At 47.5% G+C, this 20,735-nt stretch overlaps 1 protein-coding gene and 1 pseudogene across 1 annotated transcript in view; both read left to right on the forward strand.

Moving 5' to 3' along the window:
* PPM1A (protein phosphatase, Mg2+/Mn2+ dependent 1A) overlaps positions 1 to 20,735 on the forward strand; it is a 67,251-nt gene that overhangs the window by 26,137 nt on the left and 20,379 nt on the right. Inside the window, exon 2 of the mRNA XM_088473728.1 lies at positions 16,658 to 17,508. Coding sequence (XP_088329854.1) covers positions 16,675 to 17,508 — 834 coding nt within the window. The 5' untranslated portion in view covers positions 16,658 to 16,674. The remainder of the gene's footprint in view (positions 1 to 16,657; positions 17,509 to 20,735) is intronic.
* LOC148522789 (U6 spliceosomal RNA) lies at positions 2,499 to 2,591 on the forward strand (annotated as a pseudogene).

Genomic DNA, 20,735 nt, shown 5'->3' on the forward strand with positions numbered 1-20,735 from the left:
ATGAACTTTCAATCGAAAGAAGGAATTCAGTTGTATGTGATGTGACGTTCCGTAATGGCACATTGCGCCTCCCGGCTTTGCAAGTTTTTCTCTTTCATCCACGAGGGGACACTGGAGTACATAGACAGTGGGGTATAGACAGTGCTGAATGGGAGCTGGCACTTTAAGAATTAAAAAGTGTGACTAGCTCCTCCCCCTCTATACCCCCCTACAAGCCCCAGTCTTAGTTTTTGCCTCGATGGGAGCTGATGTGTTTATTCACACTCTCCTCAAGGGGGTTTATTTTACAGAAGCGCTGCTGCGCTGAAGATTTTACAGTGAATGGAACAGACAGGCAGTAGCTGCACTACCTGTCTGCACCGTTGGAAGCTGCCGGGGGGACCCACTCGCAACTGCATGCAGTTCGCCTGGGGTCCCCGACTACTAGTGACATCGGTCACCATAGGAGGTCCCGCATGCCGCTGATTGCAACGCGCATAGCGGACCTCTATTAGTCAGCCGCGCACCGGCAGCTACAGCAGCCATGTGAGTATACCCTGGCTCCCCGTCTAGCGGGGTAGCCAGGTTACAAGTGGCAAGAGTAGGAGCAGCAAGCGCTCTCCATATAGGAGGTCCCGCATGCCGCTGCGTGCAGCGTGCATAGCGGACCTCCACTAGCAGCCGCTGCATCCACAGTATGACCTGGCTCCCCGTCTAGCGGGGTAGCCAGGTTAACATAGAAAGCGGCATGTAGTGCAGTAAGTATGCTGAGGAGAGACAGCCAGCAGTAGGCTGATGCTGCTCTCTCTCTGTTACTGGTATAAGTACCAGCTATATCCTCTCCACTATAAACTGCTCCGATTAGCAGGGCAGCCAAGACTGCATGTGCCCATGTTACAAACACTAGCAGCAGCTAGTGTAGAAAGATTAAGTTTGGGTGCCATAGCGAGGGGGCGGAGCCTAGCTCCGGTGTCCTGCTTCCTCCTCTTGGCCATCAGCGCTTCCCTCGGGGGTGCGGCGGCCATTAAGGCACATGCTCTGTGGCTCAGCTGGACAAGCGCATGTTCAGTCACCAGAAGGTCCCCGGTACGAATCCAAGCTGGGACATACGAATTGAAAAATTAACAAGCAAGACCCTGGGTTTATCCCAATCAGGTCTTACGCCAGACTTTTATTTTCACTGGAGAGAGGCTTTACTTACTGCAATACTACTACAGGAAACTGACTGCCTAGCTGAGACTGTAAGTAAGGGTTTAGGCTGGTCAGGAGAGCAATTAAGGCAAACATTGTTTAACTTGTATGCCCAGCGTTTTATAGCACTGCTAGGAGTGCTATTTGGACTCTCTCCTGCCTTTGTATGTCAGTTTTCTTCTTTTGACCTTGTTCACTACACTTTACAGTATCTGTGTGGGGTCTATGTGTCATGACTAAATAGTACACTAAGGTGTCCCAAAAGTTATTACCTGCAAATAGTCTGAATTTACAAGGGCAGTCATCTAACTCCCTAGTGTGTGACACTCCTGTATATCAAGTCAGGAATGTCAGATCCACCGTCTTGTATGGCGCAGGTTATCATCCCGGGTTCAGTACCGGGCATCTCCACGTTAACATGGATGGTGTGGTTGGCATTGCTGCTACACAGCAACTTGCTTCAATTCACCAATGTTTATTGTGTGAAGTTTGTTTATTCTTCATGTGATTTAAAAGCAGTACCTGTACATGTAAGTAACATTTATGTCCCATCTCTCTGTTGTGCTGGAGACCCTTCAGAAAGACAGGGGGGTCTCCAAGTCAACGGTTCTAAATATATACAGAGGGGATCTCCATGGCACACGTCTCTAATAGTCATTGCCCCTAGTCCGCCAATGAAAGGAGGAGATTATACACTGTTTGCAGTACAGACACTCTGACCCTACTTGTGCGGAGTTTGTATGTTCTCCCTGTGCTTGCGTGGGTTTCCTCCGGATTTCCAGTCCGCCAGCTGTTGTATTTCTAAAGAATATATGACAAGCTTTTGCTTGGGGAACAGAGGTCCCTGCGGTTATTATTATTTATTTTTTATCCTTTGCATAGGTAATCTGGTGAGGAGCTCGAGTGGCTCAACTGTTCAAGCGCGTACACCTGTGACAACAGTAGATATTCTCCTACAGTACTCTGTCTACAAAGCTACGCAGCCAGCATCTGAGGACATGTTTTTCAAATAAAATTTTCTCAAGCCCATTTATATTCAGGTCTCTGCGTCCTGAGAGTTTATATTCTGTAAGCAATATCGTAGAAACTACAGATATCCCCTGAAGGGATGAGAGAGTGACGTCAAAAGTCGTTGCCAATATTTTCAGATCTGGCGTTGTCGGCGCGTAGGGCGCTGTAATTTAAACCATGACAGTTTGTAAGGAAGAGCAATGATTGAGAACTAGAAGGGTTTTCTCAAGTTAAGGGAGGTAAATCCTCTTATATTCCGTCTGCGACTCTCACTGAAAAAAAACTAAATAAATAAATAATATGGCAGAGTTGCAACAGTGCTTGCTTCGGCAGCACATATACTAAATTGGAACGATACATGGCCTTTGCGCAAGGATAACACGTAAATTCGTGCTGCGTTCCATATTTTAACAACGACAGGAATATAGTTTCAAGAAAAATATATCCTAGCTACAGTGGTAGTCCAGGTTCCCAGACCACAGTCTTTTCATGGGTCCGAAGCCTTACAACATGGTCAAACCTACTCTGACCTTGTAGAATCTCAATTTTTCCCTAAGGATTTTCTAGTTTAAGATAGTCCCTTTAGTCGGGAATTGTGGAACTAAAGGATAGAGATTCACGATCTCTGGGGATATCAAGGACGACTTTCTTCAGATCCCTATCGGACCGCCTCACCAGGCGTTTTTGAGATTAGTCATTCGTATTATACCGGAGTCGGAGCTTACTCTTGGGCTTATCATCAGTCCCTATGTTAGCATAGGGAATCACTATTATCCATTACCTAGACATTCTTCTGCTGAAGGCAGATTCCAGGGACCAATTACTGCAGAACGTCTCAGTGATTCACTTCCGTCTCAATTGTCATGGTGTAGATTCAGTATTTTCCCAGGTCTCATCGGCAACAAACACCAAGGCTAGTGTTTTCTGGGTATGGTCATGGATATCTTCTGTCAGTAAGTGTTCCTTCAGGAAGGAGCAACGTCCATTTAGTTAGTAAGGACAGTGGCTTTCGTATCCTGGGAAAACTGTTGAAGCATTCAAGGCCATTACTTACGGACGTTTTCCCTCCGGGAGTGTTCAGCTATACCTCTTTTTCAGTGGACAGGATCCCATCTTTTCCTCTAATAATGAGTAAGGTTAAGTCTCAGAACTCGGATATTCCTTCTCTAGGGGTAGGAATTAATACTCCTACTGGAGGATAGAAGTTTTGAAGTAAAAGAAGCGAGATTGAGAGGATGGGAGACCGTGATTCAGGAAGATCTCTTACAAGACCACTAACCAGTAAAATTGCGGGCAGTGTTCTCCGCTTTTCTTACGACAGATCTCCTGTGGAAGGGCTGAGCAGCCAGAGTCCACTTGGATAACACCACAACCGTGGCGTACATCAGACAAATTGACACCAGAGGACGGGCGGCTATGCAGGTGTTGAGGTAGCTGCTTGTGTCTGATAAGTAACAAATCAGAAGCGCAACCCCATGGTTTGAGACATAAGAGAGCCTGAAGGCCCTGAATCTAAGGTGCTGTTTGGCTCCTTTATCAGGTGCACCCCTGCTCTCTGTGATGATGGGTCTTTGGCTTTTGTGGCTTAAAGAGAGATGGTGCTTATTTGCAAAGCATGCTTTTACACTCTCCTAGGTGATTGGAGCATATATATATGATTTCAATAAAAAAAAAATAATAATTTTCTACTTCAGGGTCCATATAGGTGTGACGTCAGTTGCAGGGCACCAAAGAGTTAAGCTTTCAGCCTCCCAGGATGCACTAGGTCCCCCTCCTATACCCCGCCCCCGGGCCAAGGCACCTCAGTTTAGTTTGGTGCCCGGCCGGCGTCGGGTGCACCTGTCGGAGTGGGGGCTAGAAGAGCCCCTGAAGCTTTCTTCAGTGCAGCTGTGGCTGCACATCTGGATGTACAGCATGGACAGTCAGTCCTGACGTCCATGCTGTCTTCCCTACACCCCCGCCGGTACCAGAACGCCGGTACCGATCCGGGGATGCTGGTGAGCATCTGGGGTCACAGCTAGCGGTGACCCCAGATGTTCCGGACCATGGCCGGATCCAAGGGGGACAAAGGTAAGCAGCGGGGTCCCGCGGTGGGTCCCCGCTGGTCACATGGTCCTAAGTCCCCAGGCAGGGGGCTCCCTGGGGACTGGCTGCAGCGTGGAGCCAGGTACTGAACCTGCGCTTTCCACTACCCCCTGGGACAGCGGACCGCAGCAGAGCGGTAGCGCTGCGGCGTCCCAGGGGTTAAATGCATGCCAGGGGAGCGCGCCTTCCCTGTCTCACAGCCGGCGCCTCCCCCGCTGCACACAGCCCTCTCTGCACTGTGCTGACTGGTCCTGTGTCAGCGCTCCTCCCCCAGGCCAGCTTCTCTCTGCTCCTCGGCCATCTTCTCTGCAACGCATGGTGAACGCTGCTGGAAGCCTGGAAGGAAGCATCGTGGTCTGGGTCCCCCCGCATACCTCTCCTCCGCTGTGGCTCAGGTCTGTGTATGCAGCGCTGTGTCCTACCAGGCCCTGTGTCTGTGTAGTTGAGTGATCAGCGCTGTTAGTGCAGGAATTGTTATTTCTCTGCATTGTATGTGACTGTGCTAGCGCTGCTGCCTGTAACTTTATCTTCTCAAAACTGTCAGCTTTATTACTGTCCCTGTTCTTTCTGCTAAAGCCCTTGCAGTGCCGTGCTGCAGGGTGGTCTCTCGCCTATTTAATACTTAATTGGTGAGAGAGGTCACATACGTGGTGCCATCATGTCTGAAAGTGATTTTCCCCTCCGGCTACAGTGTACCACGTGCAAAGTACCGTTAGCGGAGGGGGAGGGTAGCGCGGAGGGCCTCTGCCGGCAGTGTTTGTCCATGGCGCGGCCTATTACGGTTACAGCACCGGTACAGGAGCCGCCCTGGGCTTGTTTCGCTCAGGCGTTAACAGCTTTAGTGGGCCAGTTAGCTCCGCAGCCCGCGTTTACTCCGATGGGTTTGTCCCAGCAGTCTGTGGTGTCGTCACCCATGCAGGGGTTCCCACGACAATTGGTGGTACCCCACAGTCTCCCTATTTCCCCGCTCCCGGGTTCTCAGGAGCCAGCGTGGGTTAACTCCCTGACGAGTTCTGTACAGCACTTGTCGGATGTGTTGCAAGGGGAGTCTGTGATGCGGCCTCATAAAAGGCCGGTGGCGTCTCTGTCCGCTCCTTATGAGGATGACGAAGGGACGTCTGATGATGGGGAGATTCTGGATCCTTACGATCAGGAACCTCTCCATACTAAGGACGCTGATGCTAAGTCCAAAGTATATATTCCTGGACTTATTCGGGCGGTCCGCACAGCCTTGGTGATTGAGGACGAAGTTCCCCCAGCGGCTAAATCTAAGTATGCCTTTTTCAAAGATGTGAAGGGCGATGCCACAGTCTTTCCTCTTTCGGGTCAGTTGGTGGACCATTTAGAGGAGGCGTGGAAACAACCTGGCAAAAGATACCAGCCGCAGAGACGCCTGGCGGTGGCTTATCCGTTCGCGGATAATTATTTTGCTAAGTGGGAATCCCCTCCACAGGTGGATTCTCACGTGACCCGTCTTGTCCGTAGTGCCACATTGCCGATGCCATCCATGTCCTCCCTTAAGGATGCTACGGACCGCAAGGTAGAAATCTGCCTGAAGTCCGCTTATTCCCTTGCAGGGGGGGCAGCATGGCCGGCTATGGCCATTTGCTGGGTTGCGAGAGCGATGGAGCGCTGGGCGGATTCATTAGAGGCTTCTTTTGAATCCGACTGTCCGGCCGAACAGGCGGAGTTGATTGGCAATCTCCGTGATTCTGCCACCTACATCAACGAGGCGGCTCTAGACATTAGTACTCCAGAATTTCTTCAGCAGCGGTAGCTGCTCGTCGCACCTTGTGGCTGCGATCCTGGAAGGCGGATGCAGATTCCAAGAAAGGTCTGGAAGCGTTGCCGTTTACCGGAGAAGTTCTCTTCGGTCCGGATCTGGATAAGATTGTGGCCACGCTGGCGGCAGCCAAATCTGCTTGTCTCCCGTCGGCCGCTGCTCCTTCTGGTTCTGGACCATCGTCCTTTTGGTCATCTAGGACCCAGGGCAGGCCCAAACCACAGTCGTTTCCTCGACAGGCTGGCCCTAAGAAATCGGTCAAGCCCCGGAAACAGGCATGGAGTACCAGATGTCCGGCCCCCAAGCCAGATGACAAGCCTGCGGCCTGACGGTCCGGGCCTCCCTTTGGGGGATCCCAGGGTGGGAGGCCGCCTGCTGCAGTTCTCCTGGTGTTGGTCGTTCACTACGACAGACACTTGGGTTCTGGAGGTGGTCTCCCACGGGTACGCCCTCTCCTTCCGGCACAGACCCCCGGCTCGATTCTTCACCACGGGTCTACCATCAGACCGGAACAAGGCTACGGAGCTGCGGAAGGTATTGCACACTATGCTCCAGGCTGGAGTTATAGTGCCTGTTCCATTCTCCCAGAGGGGCCAGGGTTTCTATTCAAATCTATTTTTGGTACAGAAACCCAATGGGTCATATCGTCCGATTCTCAACCTCAAAGCACTCAACAAGTCTTTGCGGGTCCCGAAGTTTCGGATGGAGACCCTACGGTCCATCATTCTGGCGCTGGAACCTGGGGACTACATGGTGTCATTGGACATACAGGACGCTTACCTGCATGTCCCTATTCTTTTGCGCCATCAAGAGTTCCTTCGGTTTGCAATCCGCAGCGACCACTTCCAGTTTCGGGCGTTACTTTTTGGCCTGGCGACAGCACCACGTGTTTTCACCAAGGTGATGGCGGTCATGGCGGCTTCTCTGCGGCTGCAAGGAGTCCGCATGTTGCCGTACTTGGACGACCTGTTATTGGTGGCAGGATCTCCAGAGCTCCTGTTACACCACTTGGACCTGACCATTGCACTGCTGCAACGGCACGGCTGGCTAATCAACTGGCAGAAGTCCACTCTAATCCCGTCTCTGAGGATTCTGCATCTTGGAGCCTTATTGGACTCGGGACAGCAAAGGATCTTCGTGACGGAGGACAAGATCTCTGCTTTACAGTCAAGGGTGCGCAGTTGTCTGCACAGCCGCCGGGTGTCCTTACACTCGGCGATGAGGTTACTGGGCTCCATGGTGTCGGTGTTCGACATGGTGGAATACGCCCAGTTTCACTCCAGACCTCTGCAGCACCTGATCCTGTCCAAGTGGAACGGGCTGCCTCAGTCTCTGAAGTTCCAGACGATTGTGCTCACCCCGGAGGTTCGCCTGTCCCTTGCGTGGTGGTTAAAGACGACCCACCTCAACAAGGGACGTCCGTTCTGGGTTCCAAATTGGGTCCTGTTGACAACGGACGCCAGTCTTCGGGGCTGGGGAGCAGTTTCGGGTCCACACTTGTTCCAGGGCAGGTGGACGCCGACAGAAGAGGAGCTTCCAATAAATATCTTGGAACTCCGTGCGGTCTTCAATGCTCTCCTGCAGGCACAGCGGTTTCTCCAGGGTCACCCGGTGCAGGTCCAGTCGGACAACGCTACCACCGTGGCCTACATAAACAGGCAAGGAGGAACTCGCAGTCGGGCGGCTCTCGTAGAGGTCTCTCGGATCCTGGTTTGGGCGGAGCGCAATCTTCCGGCCATATCAGCGGTCTTCATCCCAGGAGTGCTAAATTGGGAGGCGGACTTTCTAAGTCGCCAGGACGTTCATCCAGGGGAATGGTCCCTGCACCCGGACGTTTTTCAACTGTTGGTGGACAGGTGGGGTCTTCCAGAAATCGACCTCATGGCGTCCCGGCACAACAACAAGTTGCCGGTGTACGGGTCTCGCACAAGAGACGAAGGGGCGTCTCTGGTGGATGCTCTGTCCGTCCGGTGGACGTTCCGGTTCACATACCTGTTCCCTCCGGTCTCCCTTCTTCCACGGGTAATCCGGAAATTCAAACAGGAAGGAGGGACGCTCCTGTTGATAGCTCCCGCGTGGCCCAGACGGCACTGGTTCTCAGACCTTCAGGGTCTGTCCGTGGACAGTCCTCTGCGGTTGCCGCTACGACCGGACCTTCTGTCTCAGGGTCCTTGCCTTCACCCGGACCTGACTCGACTGTTTTTGACAGCGTGGCTGTTGAGACGGCCATGCTGAGGTCCCGGGGGTTTTCCAGCTCTGTGGTGCGTACCATGTTACGAGCTCGGAAACCCTCTTCCGCGAGGATATACCATCGCGTGTGGCATACGTTCTTCAAGTGGTGACGACTGAGAGGTTATGCACCGCGGGAGTTTCGTCTGTCTCGGATTCTCGCCTTCCTGCAAGCAGGACTAGATCATGGGCTTCGCCTTGCTTCTTTGAAGGTACAGGTTTCGGCCCTATCTGTCTGGTTTCACCGTAGGATTGCTACAATCCCGGATGTGCGCACCTTTATGCAAGGTGTTCTCCGTATTCAGCCGCCCTTTGTTCCACCTGTGGCGCCTTGGGATTTGGCTGTGGTCCTGAGGGCTCTCCAAGGACTGCCGTTTGAACCACTGGGCTCAGTGGATATTAAATGGCTAACAGCTAAGACTGGTTTCCTTCTGGCCATTGCTTCGGCCAGACGTGTTTCTCAGTTAGGGGTTCTTTCTTGTAGACCCCCTTTCTTGGTTTTTCATGGGAACAGGGCAGTGCTCCGCACTCGGCCCGAGTTTCTTCCCAAAGTTGTTTCCCAGTTTCATGTTAAAGAGGAAATAGTTGTTCCGGCCTTTAACTCACCGGGTCTTTCCGTGGGTGAGGCCTCTTTGGATGTTGTGCGGGCCTTAAGGACTTATGTTGACCGCACTTCTTCGTTTAGGAAGTCGGACGCTTTGTTTGTCCTCTATGGCTTCCGTAAAAAGGGTTGGCCTGCTTCAAAGCAAACTTTGGCAGCCTGGATCCGTATGGCTATTTCTGAAGCTTATCTTCATGAAGGCCTACCGGTCCCTCCTTCTCTGAAGGCTCATTCCACTAGGTCTGTGGGTCCTTCGTGGGCAGCTCGACGTGGTGCCTCGGCAGTTCAGATCTGCAAGGCTGCTACGTGGTCTTCTGTCCATACTTTCGTGAGGTATTACAGGTTTGACACCTTCGCCTCTCAGGATGCTTCCTTCAGGCGGCGGATTCTCCTTTCTGCACAGGAGCGTCCCCACCCTTAAAGGATACTGCTTTGGGACATCCCCAAGGTATCCTGTGGATACCCTATGGACCCTGAAGTAGAAAATATGAGATATGGTAAGAACTTACCCTTGTTATCTCTATTTCTACGAAGTCCATAGGGTTCCACAGGACTCCCGCCCTGTCGCACCTGTGCTGCAGATGGGCTTTGCTCTGGTCACCGGTTTTCCGTCTCCCTCTGGTGAGAATGTGATTCTTGTATGTGTCCAGATCTTTGTTCTCTCTTCCTTCTCCTCCTCCGGCCTATGGCTTGGTAACTAACTGAGGTGCCTTGGCCCGGAGGCGGGGTATAGGAGGGGGACCTAGTGCATCCTGGGAGGCTGAAAGCTTAACTCTTTGGTGCCCTGCGACTGACGTCACACCTATACCCCAAGGTATCCTGTGGAACCCTATGGACGTCGTAGAAATAGAGATAACAAGGGTAAGTTCTTACCATATCTCATATTATATAGGACCTGTAGACATTGAGCCGGATTCTATTCTGGGTGTAACGGTTTGCAATGGCAATCTTCATTCCAGGCGTAGCAGATTTGAGGCTGTCTACCTCAGCTGGCAGGTCGTGCATTCAGGGGAATGAGCTGTACATCCGCAGTTGTTTTCAAAGGCTGGTCCTACGGTGAGGTCTTCGTCAGGTTGACCTCATGGAATCAATACTGAACCATACTTTGTCTCTCTTCTTCTCTAGGACAAGATACCTGGCGACAATGTACGCATTGTCATCGCAGTGGCTTTTCCAATTTATCTACCTGTTCCCTCAGTTTCCTCTTCTCCCTCAGAGTTTTTCTTTTTTTCACACTGAGGAAGGCCAATCCTCTATTAGTAGCTCCAGATTAGCCTCACAGAGCTTGGTATTCCAACCTTCAACTTCTACTCATCAACGATCTGTGGTCATTACGTTTGTGAGAGGATCTCTTAATATATGGTCCTTTAGTCTATCCGGACTTACAGTTTTTTTTCTTCAGACTATTATTCCGATACATCCATAATTTCTTCCTCCTACGGAGCCAAGGAATTTTGATATAGTACTTTCCTTCTCACAATCTCCTCTGTTCGTACCGTTGGAGTAGGAGGACTTATTATACCTTCGTAGAAGGTATCACTTCGTCTCACACTGGTCTAAGCCAGGAGGGTGTAGTAACTGGAAACTCTTTCTGGTCATTCGTCATTCTTGCTATTTCAAAGGTTAGAGCGGAACTCCGTTCTTACATTTCCTTCCTAAGGTGGTTCGGTTTTCTACATCAACCTAACTATTAGGGTTCCGGTTCTTCAATAGGCTTCACCTTTGTCTAGCTTTACTTTTGGATGTTATTAAAGCTCTTCAGATCTCTGTAGAGAGGACAGTAGCCATAAGTGGAACAGCCATTTTTCCTGTTTTTTGTATTATGTTTTAGGTCCTCGCTAGCCAGCTTCCAGACGGTCACTCATTACTGGTTTTGTCTGACCTTCAGACAGGTGGATATGGCATCATCTAGGGTGTATGCCTTATTGGCCTTGTGGTAGGGTAACGGCTCCCACCACAGCCCAATGTTATAGGGCCTCTGGTTTATATCAGAGTATTCCTCGCGCTCAGTGGGTACCTCGTGAGGGGCTTATCGCGGGGTTTTCCATGGTGTTAATTTGCCGAGCGGCTACTTGGTCTGGTCGGCATACCTTTGTTAATTTTTATAGATTTGGCATGTTTGCGGCCTCTGCAGCGCAGTATGGCCGGTAACTTTTGCAGGGTTCTCAGCGCTTCCCGCCCGTATTGGGAGCTCTGGGACGTCCCCACTGTCTATGTACTCCAGTGTCCCCTAGTGGATGAAAGAGAAAACAGGATTTTGGTACTTACCGATAAATCCCTTTCTACGATTCCATAGGGGACACTGGACTCCCACCCTGCGCTGCTCCTTCCTGCCAGGGTTGTGGTCATGATATCTAACTATTAGAGAACGGTTTGATGTCTCTGGTTGTGTTACTGGTTTTCAACCTCTTCCTCTGTTCTGTGTACTTGCTTTGCCTCCTCCTCTTCCGTTTGTTTCTCAGCTCCCCTCGGGCACAGTTTTCTAAGACTGGGGCTTGTAGGGGGGTATAGAGGGGGAGGAGCTAGTCACACTTTTTAATTCTTAAAATGCCAGCTCCCATTCAGCACCGTCTATACCCCACTGTCTATGTACTCCAGTGTTCCCTATGGAATCGGAGAAAGGGATTTATCAGTAAGTACCAAAATCCTGTTTTCCTCGCACTCCATGGAGGTACAAGGGAAAACGTGCAAAATCTACTCTACTGTAGCTGAGCAATATGTGCGGCTGGGCATTACAATGATGCCCCTGTGGCACATTACGTGCAATTGAATCCCTCCCCAAAGAGGTCTGGCGATCAATTAAAACCTATATTAGTGAAATAATTGTTGCTGATGATGGGAAAAGTGTATGTGGCTGCTATAAAGCAAGAAAACGCAAAATGAAAATTCTCTCTAATATAAATAAATTCACAAATGAAAGGTGCTCAAAATGTATGAAAATGTACCTTTCAGGGACACCATCAAAAAGTAGTGGGGTTATTCAGTATTCATAGAGACAGTGTATAAAAGTACCTTTGTAATATCTCTTAAGGGGACAAAACAGGTTCTTGTTTTTTTTTCCCCCGCTGCGCTAGTTAATGGATGCCCAACGGAGTAATTCAGTTGTTTTTGGGTGCCCATTGATTATTGTGCTTGTTGCAACCAGGTTTAGGCTAAACCTGTTTAAAGTCCTAGTTAGGGTACCCAAACCACTGAGTGTTCGCAAATTTCTGCTCTCCACCACAGGAGGCGGGGGCTAGTCGTTGTGTTACAGCATCATGCTCAGCACTTAAGCCGGAAAATGCAAGTTAAGGGGCCTATCCATTAGCAGATGAATTGAACGATAGATATCGTTCAATTTACTTGCTATGAATAGGCCCTAAACGATGAAAGATGCGCATTCCCACGGCCGATAAATTGAATCTTTCATCTCTCCAACATGTTGGTCAATTATCGCATATCGCTAAAAGATATTAGAAATATCTGGCAGTTTATATGCGGTAAACAACAAACAACGTTAGCAGCAGCTACAGAGCGCTGCAGAGAATGAGTTTACACAGAGCGCTGGCAAGTGAATATCTCCAGGCGCTCATCGCCGGAACTGAACAAACTCGTGCTGAATTTATTTTCCACGCCCCCCCCCCCCCCCCAAAGCAGCCAGAACGTCCACAAATCCTTCCCAGATTCTTTCTTTTACCCTGCCCCGATCATGGTAATCTTGGACTAGGAGGATAGTGAGCATGGTCTATGTTAATGTGTATCCTCAATCACAATCCTTTCTCACAGATCAGCAACTGCACAGTATTCCTCTCCATTTGATTTCAAAGAACCAAGTCTGCTCCACTCCCATCACGTTGAGAGGGAACAACAAAATACAATGAGCATCCAGCCGTGTGCATTATCATTCTATTTAGAAATGTAATGTGAAAAGCACTGACATGTTGAACATTGTATTAAGAGACATCGTATCCAAAACTATTTCAAATTGAAGTATGTATGCAGTGTGCCAAAATGAGACAGATGGATGTACAATAGCCCAGGGGAGCAGTTATTTGGGAATCTGTTATAGGTGGGAGACGAATTTTCCATATACATGGAAACGCTCCTCCTTCAACCCTTTTAGGCTAGGTATATAGAAGTCTGCTCTAGTACAAAATAAAATGATAGAATAAAAGAAAAGTGTGGGGGTCCCCCTCATACATTGTAACCAGCACTAGTGCCTTCAACCTAGTACTGATGGGGTCCCCGCTGATTTTACAGCAACAGCACCAGGCTTTACCAGCCAGGGCCGGTGAAATCCTAGAGAGGGGAGACCCATAGTTTGGGGTGTTCACACCATGATTCCAACTGGCCCAATCTGTATTTTCTATGGGAATTAGGGTCACAAAAAAGTGTGGGCTCCCCTGTAGGGATACTTAGCCCTAGTGCTGATATAATTACTGCACCCATTAGGCAGAGAGTGCGGGCTACTTGGCATAAAAGATAAAAATATTACTCTTTGTCCTTGGTACCAGCATGGTGTGTTGGAATTCTAGTTTTTATAAATACTACGCATCAACTGCCCAGGGGGGAGGGCCCTAGTGCTATTGGGTATCCCTAGGGAAAGGGGGCTGGGTCATAGCTTATTGGTCATAGCTGATGTAAAATTACTGAATGTATGGAGTTTTTTTTCAAGATCGTTGAATCGCTCAATCTTTCAATTTGTTGGAACGTCTGAAAAACTAGTGTGTGGCCAACTTTACTGATTGCATGATCTAATTGCGCTAGAGAAACTGAGTGTTAGAGAAAGTTTGTGCATCTAACAATAAATAATTTTCAATTGTTTAAGTGACGGGAGAACGTGGGGGGAATAGTAATCTTGTACTGTGTAGTCTAATTGCCTGTTTTGTATTAGGGAGTTATAGGTACTTACCTGTTGGAATGTGTTAGAGGGGAATACACTTATACCCCTTTTACACCGGAAGGGTTAACCCGGGCAGCTCCCTGGTGCAAAAGGGCAGAGGGTTGGATCGCCGGGTCGAGTGACCCGGCAATCCAACCCAGGTAACTAGCAGGGTTTAACACGGGCGTAGCCCGTGAAACCCTGCTATGGGAACAGCGCACTCCGGGTCACGATGACCTGGAGTGCGCTGCTAGCCGGCCGATTGGTCCGGCTTCAGTGGCGCTTGGAGATGACGTCGTCTCCAAGCGTCACTTTCACTCCGCAAAAGCCGGGTCTATGCAGACCCGACTGCGGTGTGAGCGGCGCTGACTCGGGAATATCCCGAGTCAGCGCCGGCAAAATTCCGGGTCTGATCCGGATAGGAACTTTGTTCCAACTCCGGGTCAGACCCGGAATTTAGGTGGAAAAGGGGTATAAGTTGCAATAAGCTATTTATTTGTGAAAAACAGCTTATTGTGTGAATTTGTTCTTCTCTCGATATCCTATTAGCTGCGTTTTTCGCTGCTGCGAATTCTCCATAGCATAAAGTTGTGTAAAGTTTTCACCACCTCCTCAGCAGGTGAAAAGTTTGGGAAAAATACCTATTTCAAAGTAAAAATGTTGGGACTTGGTTCAGAATCACTGGGATGCCCTCCTTAATGACTAATTAGGCAAAAATAAGTTTTAATTCTCTTAATTTGGCCAATATTTGTAATTATTGAAAAAGTGCAAAGTGCCAGGAAAATGGATTAGTTGATGTGGTACAGGTATATGGGGGTGCCAGGGACAATTCTTATATGATGCATGGTGTAACAGGGCTGTAGTATACATGCCTTCGTTATCTTTTGTGACATGCAAATATGTTTATTCAATTTGAAGATGACGTTGTTAAGATGCAGTTCGTTTACTAAAATGTCATTTACTTATGTGGTGGTGTGCTGGTCTCTTGTTTGCTTCTTTTGAAGCCCACAATTGAGGTGTGTGTGTGTGTGTGTGTGTGTGTATGTATCTGTGTGTATGTATGTGTGTGTATGTATGTGTGTGTATGTGTATGTATATATGTATATGTGTATGTATATATATATATGTGTATATATATATATGTGTATATATATAATATATGTACATGTATGTTAGAGGTGTATTTTGAAGGTTATTTTTTAGGTGTCTTTAAATTATACAAATGTATACACTTAGCCATTTTTATGCACCCCCATTTAAATAGAACGTTTTTGCCAAAAAACACTTTCTATCATTATTTGGCTGTTAGAAATATACATAAAACAGCCATTTCCAATAATTTAAGAACCCCATATACTTTTATTAAGGCCACTAATACACTTCTATATTGTTATTTTTTGGTTTTTGGGTTTCACAATGGGTCAGCTCGAGGCTGTTATTATTTTTGAAGTGTCATTTTGTACATTTATCTCTTTCAGGAATAGAGGTCCCACCAGTAGACAGCTGTTTATAAGTCATCTCCTATAGAAACTCTTTTGACATCACTAGTGCATGGTGTCCTTCTATGGACCTCTACCAATCTTAGAAGGTATGCCACCTATTGGCAGCTTTTAATTCCTACAGACACAAGAAGGTCAAATTGCAGAGAAAAGTCCACCCACACCAAACTCCTTCAGGGATTTCTGTAAAGGCTTTTTACTCAAAGATAGCAGAGCAGGTAAAAAAAATAAATTTGAGGAAACTAACGTTTAGGGCATAATATGGTAGTTGTGTTGATTTAAATACTCAATTTTGTTTTTGGTTTTTTTCACAGTTGATGTTGTGCAATACAAAGATCCATACCGCATGATAGGCTTATCCTGGCATATAGGCCTAACTTAAATATTTTCCTCATATAATAGCCACATATGCCAGTATTGACAACTGATTGCCTTATATGCATCATATGTTATCTTGACTTTTTTTTAAAATTGTACATGATTTCAAAGTATTATCATTAGTAGCAGCTGTGGTAGTAGTGGGGGACACCTTATTTGTATTATTTTCTCCAGATATTAAGGGGGCAATTCAATTGTTTTATTTCACCCTATCTCCTGTCTAAAGTGATGGGAGATGGGGCGATATTCAATTGTTTTTAGGTGCCCTCGCTTTATCGCACATGGCTCCCCCAAATATGCCAGTTTTAGCCGCGTAAAACGGTTAAACCTGTCTGAAGTCCTGGTTAACATGCCCAAACCAGCTTTCACAGTCCTGCTCAGTACCTCAGGAGGGTGTGAGCAGAAATGTCTGCGGCTATCACGCCCGCACGGAGCAATAATTGAATTACTCCGTTTGGGGCCCATTAGGCAGAGCCAAGTGCGAAAACATTTCAGTTCCCCTGTAAGAGCATCTAGCAACAGGGTCAGGTCCATCAAATCCCAGTGATGGTGACAGTGAATGGCAGTCAGACCTGAATGGAGAAGGAGCAGGAGGGACCTTTAGTAGCTGCAGTAAAACAAACGATGTAGTTGAGGTGGCAAAAGGGAAACCAAAACGCAGTACATTGTGGAACACCAAAAACAGTCATTTTGATGGAGCCTTGCCCACATTTTTAGGACAGCACAAAGTAAATGTTGAGGGTATAGAACTCATACACTTCTTATACCATGATTGATGGAATTGTCCACAATACAAATTTGTACCCACTCCAGAAAGCGAAGGAATACATGTCACTGACAAGTCATGAATTACAAAAAACTTCCATGATAATGGGGAAGTTGTTAATGTTGTGGATGCATGTTGTATGTGTGTACCTTCAGTTTTACCGTTTCTAAAAATATCTTTTTAAAAAGTGTCTTGCATTAGGTTATCATAATTCATGCTTGAAAGGGTTATACTTTTATTTTAAATCTATTTTTTTTTTTTCTTTTCACTGCAGAACTAAAAGTCATAACAATGGGAGCGTTTTTAGACAAGCCAAAGATGGAAAAGCATAATGCCCAAGGGCATGGTAATGGACTGCGTTATGGGCTTAGTAGCATGCAAGGTTGGCGGGTTGAGATGGAAGATGCACATACAGCTGTGATCGGTCTGCCAAATGGACTTGATGGATGGTCATTCTTTGCTGTCTATGATGGTCATGCCGGCTCCCAGGTTGCCAAATACTGCTGTGAGCATTTGTTGGATCACATCACAAGCAACCAGGATTTCAAAGGGACTGATGGACAGCTGTCTGTGGAGAGTGTAAAAAGTGGAATCAGAACAGGTTTTCTTCAAATTGACGAACATATGAGAGTCATCTCTGAGAAGAAGCACGGTGCCGATCGAAGTGGGTCAACGGCTGTGGGTGTTATGCTCTCTCCACATCACATTTATTTTATCAACTGTGGAGACTCCAGAGGCTTACTGTGTAGAAGCAAGAAAGTCCACTTCTTTACCCAGGATCACAAACCAAGTAATCCACTCGAAAAGGAGCGTATACAAAATGCTGGTGGCTCTGTAATGATTCAGCGTGTAAACGGGTCACTTGCGGTTTCAAGGGCTCTTGGTGACTTTGATTACAAATGTGTCCACGGGAAAGGCCCTACAGAGCAGCTGGTCTCCCCAGAGCCTGAAGTCTATGAAATTGAGAGGTCAGAAGAAGATGACCAGTTTATAATTCTAGCGTGTGATGGTATCTGGGATGTCATGGGAAATGAAGAGCTGTGTGATTTTGTAAGATCCAGACTTGAAGTGACTGAAGACCTTGAAAAAGTGTGCAATGAAATAGTTGACACCTGCCTGTACAAGGTACAGTACATTTTTTATTCCGCTGACAGATCTTACCATACTACATCTGGTACCTGATTTTTGTAGATAGATATTTATTTTGTATTTACAATATCACTTATTCTAAACTAGGTAACGTCCTTATCTTTGTGCAGGTGTTCAGTACTTTTTAGAGTGTATCCATTGTCACCAAGATCCACTACAATCGTCTAGACAATCTTACTAACCTCCACAATGCCCTTAGGAATGCTCTTTGCAGCCGTTATTCCATGGATTAATTTGCTAGTTCCGATTTGCTTAATAGGAATAGTACCTAGAAAAGTGAAATGGGGAGCTTAGGGACATTTTTTCAGTAGGTGGTAGTACAGCTAGGAGCCTATTTATGAAGACCCCCTTTGTTAGAAGTAATTTATTTTATTGCAGTAATAGTGTTCCCTCTAGCTCCGGCGGCAGGCAGGGCGCCGGAGCTAGAGAGGGCAATGTTGTGCGCGCGCCTACGGCGCGCGCGCGTCCGAAAAGGGGGCGTGGTTACGAAAAGGGGGCGTGTCTATAAGACGCGTCCCCCTTTTCGTCATACTTGGGGGCGTACCCGGCGCTTACGGACATGCCGGGCAGCCCCCAAGCGCTGCAGAAAGGGAGAATAGACGGCGGGCGCATGTGCCCGGCGTCTATTCCCCGGCGGTGACCGGGTCACCGCATGTTTGTCCACCCGCGGGACACTGCGTCCCGTGGGTGAGAACGGCTCCCGCAGGCTGTTAGGGCAGGGCGCTTTTTGCCCTCCTCCTGGAGGGCAGGGTGCTTTTTGCCCTCCAGAAGGAGGGCAGGGCGCCGCGCCCCACTAAAACAGCCTAGCGGGAACACTACAGTAATAAACATTCCCTAAATGCAGCATAAGTAAAAAAAAATCTATATATTGATGAGACACCTGAGCAGTACTAGCCTAAAGTGGTGCATTAACGTACTGATTCATAGGTCTGGAAATTTTGCAGTGTACTTCAGGAAGTCCCCACAACTTTTTCAGTTGGGGCGATTCAATTGTTTACGCGAGCTGCCCGGAGGCTGCACTTATTGCGGATTGAGGTGCGTGCAGAAAGCAATGTAAAGTAGGGCTTTGGGGCTGATAAGTGAGTGCTGGGCGTTCTGTAACTGTATTGTGCCAAGCACTTGGCGCTACAGAAGCTGCTTAACATGCCTAATCCCATGCAAGAAAGTCGCTGATCACCCAAACAATTGCATAGCACCCATAGAGTTTAAATGACAGTTACCAACCATTGTATCGCCCCACCAGGTGCCTTTAGTAACTCAACAACAGGTCGGGATCCCAGAATTATCACTCGTAGACTTCCAGTCCTACTGGTACACATCTCACCCAGTGTTATTCATTATCACCTTTAATATATATAGGAGCACAACACGTGCAGGTCAGTGTCTAGTACTACATCACCTTAGTCCACCAAAGGCCTCTGCTTCAGGCTCTTTAACCTCCCATACGTCTCGTCTTCATAAATATGACCTAGAGTTAATACAAATTGTAAGTACTCCCTAATGAGTACATGTACCACAGCTGAGAAATCATAGTTGGCGTACTGGTAACAGTTCTGTACAGATTACCCTGTCTGTCCTGCCTCCAACCACAGTGGTAGTCATTACCTTATTTATACTGCAGGGATAGGCTCCTCCCTCTTACACTGGAGCCACAGGTGTTACACAGCTCATATACTGCAGGGACAGGCTCCTCCCTCTTACAATGGAGCCACAGGTGTTACACAGCTCATATACTGCAGGGACAGGCTCCTCCCTCTTACACTGGAGCCACAGGTGTTACACAGCTCATATACTGCAGGGACAGGCTCCTCCCTCTTACACTGGAGCCACAGGTGTTACACAGTAAGAGGACTGCAAGAAATAACTAAAGTATGAATGTCTGTAGCAAATGCATTACAATATTACAAGTCGAGTAACAAATGATACATTCTACATTTTTTAGCTTACTGTTTATCAAATGATCATACTGCATTCAATCTGTCATGAGTGTCATTTAATAGGAGCAGCATGGAGACATTTAAATCCAGTTGTATATGTTACAAGATGCCCCCCTTATCTTGGCTGCTATTAATGTATTTATTAGACCTTTTAAGAACAAACCTAGATATTTTCTGTAATATGCCACTGCGGTCTGTAGGGAGATGATGGTTAAATGAGATTGAATTCTGCTTTTGCTACATCTTCAAAGAACAAAGTCACCAAACGTATTTTTTATTTGAAGTAGAGCTGTGACCTGCACACATTAGTGACATCGGCTTTGTGTACCGAGCAGCAATTTCAGTTTTAGACTGAACCACGCTGATGCTGCCTTACTGTGTACATGTCCAGTCATATAAATTAGTAAGTGCAGCTTATTAGCTGTGAAGTAATAGGCAATCTGACCAGTCGCATGCTGCATGTACAGAGGCAAGGACTAAACTCCGGCTTGTATAGAAATAAAAGGCACGCATTGCAATTTCACTTTAAAGTCAGCTCTGCCACATGACGCCACTATATCTGTAGAGATCTTTTCTGCAATTGGGCCCTCCGTAACTTCCTGCACTGTCTGAGAGTGATGTAAGATAAAGAAGCACCTTACTAAACCACTTCCTAATTACGGCAACAACATGCAAACGGATGAGATAAGCGGCATGCTGTCATAATGTTTGCAATGTATACACTTCATGTATTTATTAGTTCTTCAATGACATTTGTAGTATATTGCCCCAATAAGGAGATTTTCTCTCCAAGATGAGGTAAATCGCATAAGGTATTTAGCTGATGCAGGGCCTATGTAACTCTAAAGCTGCCCATCCACTAGACGATTTTCACAGGCGATTGCACGATAATGACGTTGTGCAATCGCTTGCAAATCGGGCTCTTTAATGTCGGAAACGACCAGCAATGCACGTGCCAGCTGGTCGTTTCCGAAATCAATCATCGGGCAAACATGCTGGTCAACCGAACGATAACGTCAGCCTCAGCATGTTGCCAGATGATTGATGAGCCTGCACTGAACGACTGCTTGTTCAGTGCAGGCTTATCATAGACCTAGAAACGACAGCACGATTACAATGTCATAATCCTGCTGTAGTTTCTATGGTCTGCTAGTGGATTGGCAGCATAACATGGGGCTAAACTACTCTCAGATACCTACTAGTCAGTATGCTGCAAAATGTAATGGTGATAATACATTTTACTGCCAAATGTGTTACTTTTATTTC

The sequence above is a fragment of the Taudactylus pleione genome, unplaced genomic scaffold, assembly GCF_031769625.1.
Source record: "Taudactylus pleione unplaced genomic scaffold, aTauple2 ptg000139l, whole genome shotgun sequence".
In the NCBI taxonomy this organism is placed as follows: domain Eukaryota; kingdom Metazoa; phylum Chordata; class Amphibia; order Anura; family Myobatrachidae; genus Taudactylus; species Taudactylus pleione.